The sequence below is a fragment of the Channa argus genome, chromosome 3, assembly GCF_033026475.1.
Source record: "Channa argus isolate prfri chromosome 3, Channa argus male v1.0, whole genome shotgun sequence".
In the NCBI taxonomy this organism is placed as follows: Eukaryota; Metazoa; Chordata; class Actinopteri; order Anabantiformes; family Channidae; genus Channa; species Channa argus.
Genome location: NC_090199.1, coordinates 25419522 through 25430548, shown reverse-complemented (window position 1 = coordinate 25430548; position 11027 = coordinate 25419522). Strand labels below are relative to the sequence as shown.

The 11027-nt window shown below is 41.3% G+C and overlaps 1 protein-coding gene across 3 annotated transcripts; it reads left to right on the top strand.

The window, feature by feature from the left end:
• The first annotated feature begins 28 nt into the window (after positions 1-28).
• On the top strand, positions 29-9527 carry LOC137123885 (E3 SUMO-protein ligase ZBED1-like). Of its 3 annotated transcripts, none has more exons than XM_067498234.1 (7): positions 29-620; positions 2281-2510; positions 2776-2840; positions 3038-3195; positions 3357-3878; positions 6953-8430; positions 8803-9527. In XM_067498234.1, exons 1-7 carry the CDS (start codon positions 380-382, stop codon positions 9478-9480), a joined length of 3372 nt encoding a protein of 1123 aa, XP_067354335.1. In that variant the 5' UTR covers positions 29-379; the 3' UTR covers positions 9481-9527. The 3 variants fall into 3 exon arrangements, with proteins under 3 accessions (XP_067354335.1, XP_067354334.1, XP_067354333.1); XM_067498233.1 differs by having other exon boundaries at positions 2281-2612; positions 3363-3878; XM_067498232.1 differs by having other exon boundaries at positions 2281-2612.
• Positions 9528-11027: the final 1500 nt, after the last annotated feature.

Below are 11027 nucleotides of genomic sequence, written 5' to 3'. Positions count from 1 at the left end.
CGTCGAGCATAGAAATAGAGCAGATAGAGGGTGCAGCAACAATTATATGGCCGTCATCTTATATTATGTGACAATAGAAGTGTTTGGACTTGTGGTTACAGCTAAATCTAAATGTTAGAAAACTGCATTATAAATCTGCATTCATTTTATATTGCAAAAGAACTGCTTTTCTTAACTATGTTCGCATTATGCATAGGTGGTGCTTATATGATTTTGAGTCTCATCTTTTTTCACATAGAATCCGCTTATCACTATTGCATTGCATCAAAATAATTGGTGTAATTTTTCATCGGGCGCCCTTTTCTATCCATCCCGGGTCTTGGAGCAGTGCGGCATCAGGCGTACATGCTGCAGAAAAGCAAAAGGGGGACAGAGAAACATGGATCTTGTGAGTAAACCAAGAAGCAAGTCTATCGTGTGGTTGTATTTCGGCTTGAAAGCCGATGAAAGGGGACAACCTTTGAACTCTGGCGAGGCTGTGTGTCGTTTGTGCCGAAAAATTGTTCTTGCAAAAGGTGGAAATACTACGAATTTAAGAAGTCACCTGAGACGTCGACATCGTGCAGATTTTTTCGAGAATCCTTCCTCCACGACCCCTGGAGCTTTGTTCGAAACTCAAGGTGATTTTCTACTAATTTGCAGTGCAAAAATGATTGTGACATAAAGTAAAAAAATGTGCATTAAATTTAAGTATGAGAACAAACAGCTGGATCAACCATCATTGCAATTACTACATGGACCCACTCCGTATAGTGTGACAAATTATATCTGCAGTTGGATTCTACTATGGGTTTGTAAAGTTTAATTTTGTTTGGGAACAGTCGAACGACTGTCTGTTACGTGCACACATATGGTATAAGTTCGACAAGTGCGCGCTGCTTGTGAATGCAACATTTCGCTATGCACTGGACAAAACGGATAATCATCCATGCAAATAAATAAAGATTTTCTTTAGGAAACGCACGTTTGCAGTAAACCACTTTCTCAAATAACCCTTTCTAACATAATAACTCCCTTACGGACATTGTTAACTGTAAAGCGCTTGTAACGTTACACATGCGCAAGTAGAGTGCGACCCGTAGCAATAGAGGTGTGTTTTACGGAAGTTTCATATTCTGATTGATGCCTTGTCATAAACCAGGCATTCACACAATCCATTAGAAGTATTTTAGTGCATTTCGTTATTAAAATAGAACTTGTTATTGGAGTTTCTGTGGTGTCACTGGAATGAAATAACAGTTATGAGCCGCCATCTTTAGCCCTTTAAAAATCCAATTTCTAAACAGTGCTGACCCGTCTCATTAAAACAAAGAAGCAGACAATGTGGGCTGTGAACTGCTTCATTGACTGGTCGGAGTCCCGGGGGCTCCAGGTGGACTCGACTCAAGTGAGCTGAATGGGTTGGTTGGAAACTTATAGATCAGCGCGAAACGGCAAAGAGGAGTTGTATGGGTTTGCTTGTTATGTTGCATTCAGACCTGGATTTGACTGTTACTCCAAAGAGCCTCTCGTTGTCCGCCCTGTGTGCTTAATGAGAGAAGCTGAGTTCACCTTAGCCAACTAGGTATTCATGGGAGTGCTCAAAAGAATTACGAGGTTCACTCGAGACAAACATCAAACTATTGGCCACTGTCTCCTGATTATATCCAAATGCTCAAACGAAGCCTTGTAAACCAGATCTGGTCTGACATTTCAGCTGCAGAGGGAAGCAGGCTAATAGAAATCTAAAGCAGGATTCATTTCTTATGCAAAAGATAGGGATTGAAATATATGTTTGTTGATCAGGCGAGATATGATGACGGGAAGGACAGATGTATTTATGTTCCATTTTGTTTCATTTCTTTTGTAAGTGCCTTACGTTCCTGTTCATGGCAACCACCCTTTACTTGCAGCCTAAATAAGGAGCTAATGGTAGAAATTCGATACAGACATTTACCATAATTAGGCTATTATGTGTAAATAAGCACAAACCTCAGTAATCTACACCGTCACTACATTAGAAGCGCACATTTCCATCAGCTTCTGTCCGTGGAGTTTAGGTGGTTGCCATATATGTTTTTACTTTACTCCATCAAAACTGTTAAAATTACCTACATACTATTACTATAGCAGGTATATGCATATTAATAACCAAATTCTAATGCAGTATCATCCCCAAAATATGTTACATATGTGGTCTTTATTTTGTTACCCAAAATAACAAAAGAAACAGGAAACATGCCTCCGACAAAGGACAGAAACAGTATCACACATTTGGCCAACCCTGCTTTCGTTTTCTAGGTTTGGATCTCAACCATGAAGAATTCTTTGAGGATCTTCCATTTGTCCAAAACACTCCAAACCAGAACTATGTCCCAGATGCAGTGTTGCCACCTGGAGATCCTTGGCTCCACGGTGGCCCCTCCCGAGCGGTGCTGTCCCTACCTTCCTGCCTGTGCCTGTGTGGGGATATTGCGTCTGGAATGTCTGGTTCTGGATCTTCAGGTGGGAAGCAGGCGGGAGAGAAGAAGGTATTTGCCAAATGTCAGCTTCAGCAGGGCATCATGTTTGGGCCCTTTGTAGGAGAAATGTGCAGAGGACAAATGCCAGCCAACCTTAAATATGCCTGGGCTGTAAGTAAACTGGTTTACATAAATGTTTGTAGGTTTTTTAAAATCAAGTATTTGCAAATTATAGTTTTGTATTATAGTCATGTTTAGTATCCAAAATGTGTTTTCTGAGTTGTAGATAAACCAGCAGGTATATATATAGTTGACACATTGCTCCCATCTCCAGATTAGGGATGATGCTGCATTCATTTATGTTGACGCCTCAGATGAAAACAAATCCAACTGGATGAGGTGGGTGGTTCTGATTTAAGTGACGTTTCCTTCCAGTTTGCGTTTCCTTTTGCTTTGTTTTGTAATATTATTGTTTGATATATTATAGTATTTATAATATAGTATTTGTCTTTTATTTCACCTTAACCTTGTTTTTGACAAGATTTACTCTTACTTTGTTGGCAACATGTCATGTACATGTCTGCTCTGTTCTTCAGGTATGTAACATATACAAGCAAAGAGGAGGAACACAACCTGATTGTCTTCCAGTTTTACCGTCACATCTACTACAGGGTCTCCCAGTCTATCACAGAGGGAACAGAGCTCAGGGTCTGTATTGGCAAGGATTATGCTTCCCTACTGGGCCTGGGGACGGGTGAGTTCCACCACAATATGTTACTCTCATGTAATATATACAGAATAGCTGGTCCATATTGGTTTTTTCCGCATATATTATAACATATTGGTCTTTAAACTAAAAATTCAGTTTACTAACAATCCTGCCACCCACTCTCTTTTTTTTTTTTTGGTGGAAAGGTACAGGTGACAATGTGAAATGTGAAATTGGAGACAAGGAGACAGCTCTACGCCTCCTGCAGGACATCCAGTTGGTAACCCTCCCAGAGCCCAGCAGCACTTCTCTTTGGTCAGACCACAGCCAATCACAGAGCCCCATGCCCGTCATTAGTGATGTGGTGACAATGTCAAACCCAGATGCAGCTAGTGATCCAGGAGGGATTTCTGGCTCTGCGTTCCCCACCACCTCCATGATATCCTTCCCATCTCCCAGCTCTCATTTGACAGAAAAATATGATTTTATGCCCGGAACTGACAAACTGCTGAGTAACCCGAATGCCACACAGAACAGCCCATGGTACTTCTTTGGGTTTGATCCAGACCCAACAGGCCGTCCGCTGGACCGCAGCACTGTGGTGTGTAAGCTATGTGTGGAGCACGTGGGCTGTGCTGGAGGAGCAGCAGACCTTCAAAACCATCTGACCAATAAACACCACATGAGACCACGTGACATTAACAAGGATAGGAGTCTTCCGACAGTAGGTAAGTATTGCTATCTACTCTCTGTTTGGGTTTCATTACCAAAGCTAAAATTTTATAATTGTTGACAGCAGGTAACCTAAAATGAATCAGGGCAAAACATGAACAGTCAGTGAAAACGTGCGAGGGGTTTACTCAAATTTCTTAAAGGATTTTGTTTGGAAGGAAAAATAAAAGTGAGCATAACTGAAAAGTTATTAATAACTCTTCTCTGTACTCTGGAAACTCTGCAATTGTGGAGAGTATGGTAGGTCAATTATAAACTCTGTATAAAGCAAAAATGCTTATTTGTTTTTAAAAACATCACACATGTCAGAAAATAATTGCTCAGAACATATAGGAAGTTTGTCAACTATGTAGTACTGCATTGTGGTTAGAACAATAAAGCTTTTTTTTATCACTTTTGTGGTCACGATTCTTTGGAGGCTGTAGTGAGGAGTAGTAGTGTTAAGTTAACAGAGTTATGTTAACTGTTGCACTTGGGCTCACTAATGTCTGCAGGACAGAGAGGACTGATCATTGTTTTAAAGCTAGAACACTGAAATTATGATTTTATAGGAGAGCATGGTAGTTTTATGGATGGGGATGAAACAATGTTAGGATATGATTCCCTGCCTACACTTCACATGACACACTCGCAGTGTTTTAAAGCAGAGTAGTGCTTATATTTTCAGGTTTTCCTAAACATAATTTTCTATACTTGGCAACTTATTTATCATTCAAATTTTGCCGGATGATTAATAACATATTTTCTGTAGTGTGACAAACTGATGTTATGTTTATTTTTGCTTTACACAGACTTTAAACCAATAATCTGGTCTGTAAACTGTGACGTATGTTTACACATGACAGCTTAAGTAATTCATTTACTGTTCATCTACATTTTCTGCATGGTTCCGCTGGGTCTTGATTGTCTGCCTAATTGAATTGTACATATGTCCAGTTGAATTGAGCTAAGCACTTATTCCAATGGTAGAATAGGTTGCTACATTTAAAATTAACAATATCATGATGTAGAAATAGAAATGAAACTCCAGCTGGTAATGATGGAGCTTATTTTAAGATCCTTATGTGATTCGATGAATCTAATAGCCTATTTATAATTTTAAATTCTATATTTATTGCTGGGTAGCTTGTGATTTCCTCCAATTCTCAAATTAATATTTGCCTCTGATGTGAAATTTAAGTTTGAAATAGCAGACAATTTAAATATTCAAGTAAAGTAGGGTTATTAGACTAAATAATTAACGAAGTAGTCTGAACTAATCTTGCACTTTTTAATTTTTAATTTTTAATTTTTGTCCTTTCGGCTTATCCCGTGAGTTCAGGGTCGCCACAGCAGATCATTGTCCGCATGTTGATTTGGCACAGTTTTTACGCCAGATGCCCTTCCTGACGCAAACACTCCCCAATTTCTACCGGGCTTGGACCGGCACAGCACAGCTGGGGAGGGGAATGGGCTGTTAGGGGTTCAGTGTCTTGCCTAGGGACACTTCGACATATAGCCGGGACCGGCTGATTAGACATTTTATTTCGAGAGGCCTTTCTTTCGGGGCGTGTGTGAAGGGCGGGACTAGGAGACCAGCTCTCACTCTCTCGCTTCACACACCCACAAGCCGTGCTCATCATAACAATGGTGGGCAAACATAGAAGTTCAAAAGCGTGGTTATACTTCAGTAAAGTCGACGATGAGCATGTGCGTTGCCACAAGTGCGAGAGGTTATTTGCACGTAAGGACGGAGGCACGAGCAATATGTGGAAACATCTGGCGACGTTCCATCACATGCAGAGGGAGAAACGCACAGTTTCCGACAGCCTAGCTTCTAGTTCATCTCATGTTACTCCAGGTATGTTACGCAACTTTATGCTAGGACGTAAGCTGGTGCATTTCTTTAGTGTGTTGAACGAATCATGACTTTAATCGATTTTGTTCCATCCAAATAAACTCCAGCAAAAAAGCTTTACTGCCGTTCCTCCGTAACTAAAGCCATACGAGCAACACCTATAAAGGAAAAAGACTTGCAAAACTGTTCTTTTACATATTGCAAACACTGTAAACAATGTCACATTGAGTAGTTGTGAAACACTGACAAAAGCAACGCCTAGAGAATGCAAATAAATACTGGACTTTCACAACACAACATACCTTTCTATACCTACAGTCTGAAATGACCGTAAACGCACCCACAATACAAACAACGGCAAACAATCACACGTGGCTGTTGCTAACAGGTGGCTAACGCTACTGCTTCTATGTAGACACAGGGTTAGTTTGTTAATATGAATGCCGCTCAATGAAATCAAGTGACTGGGAGAAAGTGTAATATTATTTTCTTTGCTGTTATTTCATCGTCTTCAGCTGCTGCAGCCGCCATTACGCTGGCTTGGAGAGCGCTCGTGCACGCGTTTCCAAGGAAGCGGCTTTAATTTACATTACTGTCGTAACTCTAGTGACTCGCTGGCCGTTTGATTTACCGCAGCAGAAGCTGGATTTTTGAAACAACAATCATGTATCTATCTATGATTTGTGATGTATATCCAAACTGCATCTTAAGCTTTCTGCCTTCCACCAGCAAGTCTTATTATAATAGAATATGATCTAGTAAGATAACTTAAGTCCTAACAATATGCCACTATGGAGCAACTGAGTTGTTTTGTGAAAAACATGTTCATGGAAAATTGGATAGTGAAAAAATATATAATACAATACAAAGATTATCAGAAGGACTTATTTAGCTGATTACAAACATTTGGTACAATACACTTGTGCTTTTAAATTGCCAATTGAAAATTAATAGTATAGATATACTAGACAAATGGTTTAATGATGTCTGCTTGAGTTAATTTGATTAATATCCTATAGCCTGACTCAACAAAAACTGCAGTCTGCAGTTTTAGTGATGTGGGGCCTGCAGGCCAACTACTGTATAGTTGAAAAACTATCAAAGGAAACAATATAACAAATACACATTATTAGCTTCCATTATAGTATAACGATCAGGCTTTGTGAGGATATGTTAGCAAAAATGTGTTGTCAAAATGTTTAGAAAAGAAAGATTTGTTTTCTTTCTCAACAGGTCAGCAACGCTCTTACCCACTGATGGTTAACAGCGGTCTTGGTCTAGTCAGCACACTAACCCCAGTTTTGTCTGCTCAAATAACCGATGCCATCACCAACTTTCTCATCGTGGATCTCCAGCCTCCAGCTTTGGTAGAAGGGGCAGGCTTCAAACAGCTGATCCACACCCTCCAGCCGTCCTGCAAGGAACTGCCAACCATTTTCCAGCTTGAGAACCTCCTAAAAGAACAACACACTAAAGGCAAGACAAATCTGTCCATGTTACTGAGGAAGAAAACGGGAAGTGCAGAAAATGAAGAGATAACTGACTACACTGCTCCCATCGAGTTTGAGCCCAGGAGACGTGGGCGACCTCCCTGTTATAGAAGGGAAGTCCCTCATTTTGTCATTTTAAGTGTGGATATTTGGTTCCACAACTGGCAGGGCAACACTGAGAAGTACCTCACCCTATGGGCACACTACATAGACTGCACGTTTAGTTTTCAGAACCTGGCTCTGGCAACACAAAGACTGCCTGAGAATGAGATGAAAGACTGCAGCCTTCGAGCAGTGGAGGTCCAAGTGAAAGTGATGGCACAAGAGTGGGGAATCTCCCAGCCCAATCTCATCCTGCTGGGAGGGGAAGGAAGGAGCAAGATGAGGCTGAGGCCAATAAAGAGCGAGAAAGTTGCGGAGGCTGTGGGAAGTGTCTCTCACCCAAACTCAACAACATTTCTTGAAAGGGATGACTCTGTGTCAGCCGGTGAACCACACTGCTCTGAACCTGAATATTCTAACGAAGGGCTACCATCTGTTCCATGTTTCTTCAGCGCTGTGCAGGGCTGCATTGAGGAAGTGATGTTACACCCTGTCATCTACAAAACCCTGAGCCAATTTCACGGCTATCTCTCAACCTTGTTCCTGCCACCGGCTGAAGTTAAAGGACTATACCCGCATCATGGCCAGAGCCTGTTGCAGACGCTGACCAAAGAAGAACAGGCAGAACTCAAGTCCTGGTCTCATAGTCAACCAACCTGGAATAAGCTATACCCTCTACTGAGCACACTCACCAAACATAAAGGCATCATTTGCGATGTAATAAAAGAGATCAAAGAGGAGGGCTTGTCTAAAGAAGACGCTCCTTCAGAATCCAGTTCATCTGGCAGCTGCCACGCAAACTCCACCTCCACAATTTTGCGTTCGGAATGGAAGGTCCTAGAGGACCTGTGTTTGGTAATCAGACCTCTGGACGTGGCTTGTCGAACCCTCGCCAAGGAAGCCTTTCCCCGTCTGTCTCTTATCAAACCAATTCTCACCGGCCTGCTCTCCCGCCACCTTGTTACCCGGCCAGGAGATTCATCATCTGTGAAAGAGGTGAAGAGGATGATGAGACGGAACTTGGGGAGCTGTTACAACAGCCCTGTTGTTAACAGGGCTCTGTGTGTGGCGTGTTCCCTTGACCCCCAGTTCCATGGGCTGGGATTCATGGATGAGAAGGTGAGTCATAATGTACAAATGATTAGTGAATAGCTCTGGCCTTGTATTGCTTCATATTTTGGCACAGCAGTGTCAGTCTTTTGGTCTTTTTTTTTAAGCAGACTTTGACCTTTGAGAATGAATGTTTCTTCAAATTTTAAAGCAGAGTTTTGTACAGTTCATTTTGAGCTTGTTTATATAATACAAATCTATATACACCAGAGTTTGCAGTTTCTCTGATTATGTTAACTTCTTGTGCTTGATCGTTGTTTGCTGAGCAAATTAAATGTTTTTGAGGAATCTAATTTGATCTGTTTGTGAAATGTCTCTAATTTAGGACTTGTTACAGTAAAAGTAAAAGTAATATCAAATGTATTGTTTGATTATTTTTAGGAGCAGACAGCTACATTTGATTGGCTGAAGAAAGAAGCAGTCAGGATTGTGAAGGAGGACAAGTGGAGGAGCCAAGGTAAGAAGCAAAGCCAGATTAAGAGAAGCCCCTCCCCTGGGTCACCCGAATCAGAGAGCGACTTCCTGCGGAGGAGTAAACGCCTTAAAGAGTCACGGCCAATCAACTTCAAAGAGCTCGAAGATGAAGATGATGACAGCGATGTAGGAGAGGTGGACGAGAACGAGTCAGCTGACCCAGAGGTTCAAGCTGGGCTCTCGGGTATGGAGTTCCTTTTGGGAGACCTGTTCTCCTCTACCCCACGCAGCAGACAGAGCTCTGTGGAGGAGTCTGTAGACATGGAAATGTCCGTCTTCAGAGCTGACAGAGGGGCTTCGCTTGGAGTGGAGCCACTGCAGTGGTGGAGGACAAAGGCAGTGCAGTTTCCACTCTTGGCCACAGTGGCACGAGCCTACCTGGCTGCCCCTGCTGTCGCTGGTAATGCAGCACAGGACTTTTTGCACAAAGGAGTGAGTGCAACATGCAGGAAGAGAGCCAGCATTCCCCCAGAAAGTTTGGATGCAATCTTGTTCCTGCACCACAATCACATGGCCACCACTGAGAACGTGCATACATCAGTTAGGAATGATGACAGGAACAGTGGGACCGATAAAGCCCTATAAACACACACACACACACACACACACACACACACACACACCCACACCCACACCATTCAATCCTTTTTTTAGTTTAAGCTTTACTCATGTTTCAACATGAGGTAATTTTCACCAGATTGTGAACTTGGACTGTTTTCCCCTTGGTTCAGTTTGCTTTTTCACAGAGAAACAAACCTAAACGCATCACTACAAGTCACCTGAGAATACTCTTGTCTGCTCATTGGATTAATGGATTAGGGGTGTGAACAGGAAGAAGATCCTGTTCTGAAATGGTAAATAAATGTATGACTAAAAAAAATTGCAAAACTACGCCAGCAGAAAGCTAAATGTATGTCAAAAAAACATCTTGAAAATCACTAACTGCTTCACACTTTGTAAAGGAGGTGAGCTGTCCACTTGCTGTTGAGCAAAAAAATGCTCAAGAGTTTGTTGTGGATTGGACTAAGGTCACATTCACCTAAAAGGTCTTGGCACGGTTGTTCTGGTCCACACCCAAATTAATTGCTGTGTTCAGACCTGCCTAAGCAAACCAAGTTCATTTGAACCAAACTTGAAAAAATGTAGGTTTGAAACCACCTTTATTCTAATCAAATCATAAACCAAAGTCTAAAGCTGACAAACTGTAAGGGCTGTTACACATAACACAAGCTGACGTCAATGAACTGGATGTGACAAAGACCAACAGCTGCATTCGCTCAGGTTGCGTTTTGTACTGACCAACATGTGTTGCATGAATGCAGCACAAAGACGTGGTGAAGAGCATGTAACACATGTTCTGTGCTTGCATGAGAGAAGGAGAACGCTGAGACCTGGGATTGTAGATATGCAAACAAAAGTAGACTTAGCTTCCTGTTTTTCCTCTTATTCACACTTGTTAACCACAAAGTTTATAGCTACTACTAATTGATTTAATAGGTTACAAATTACACTGGTATTGTTAATACCTGATTCACTAACTAATTCACTAAACTGAACAACAAATCCATATGCTCCTTCACATTGACAGGACCGATGCCCATTAAAAAGCCTCCGACGTTCAAAATAGCACTGATGCTGTGGGACACAACGCAAAAACGCACAGCTGACTGACTGTTGGCTTGGTGTGTCACAACCCAGAAACATTAAAAATGGCACAATGTCTCCACCCAGGTCCCAAACAGGATGCCTAAGGTGGATGTATTACTTACATACTTAAAAGTGTAAAAATAATTGCATATTAGAAAGAGTCAGAATATTCAAGGATCAAACAATGGCTTCGCACTGGTTGTAGAATCCTTCAATCTAAAGTTGTATTTAATAACTAGTCTTGATTTGAGATTTAAATTTTCATTTCCTACAGATTAATAATATGAAAGTCAATATGTCTCATCAACATATACAACCCCAATTCTAAAAACGTTTGCACGATGTGTGAAACTTAAATGAAAACAATGCAGAGATTTGCAAATCTCATCAACCCATAGTTTATTCACAATAGAACATAAAAAACGTATCAGATGTTGAAACAGACGTTTTGCCATTTCATGGAAAATATTAGCTCATTTTGAATT

Excerpts from the sequence above, each read along its gene's own strand:
- LOC137123885 (XM_067498232.1), top strand. The coding sequence starts at position 380 with ATGGATCTTGTGAGTAAACCAAGAAGCAAGTCTATCGTGTGGTTGTAT. Across the intron at positions 621-2,280 it reads AGCTTTGTTCGAAACTCAAG|GTTTGGATCTCAACCATGAA; the intron begins GTGATTTTCTAC and ends TTCGTTTTCTAG. Across the intron at positions 3,879-6,952 it reads TAGGAGTCTTCCGACAGTAG|GTCAGCAACGCTCTTACCCA; the intron begins GTAAGTATTGCT and ends CTTTCTCAACAG.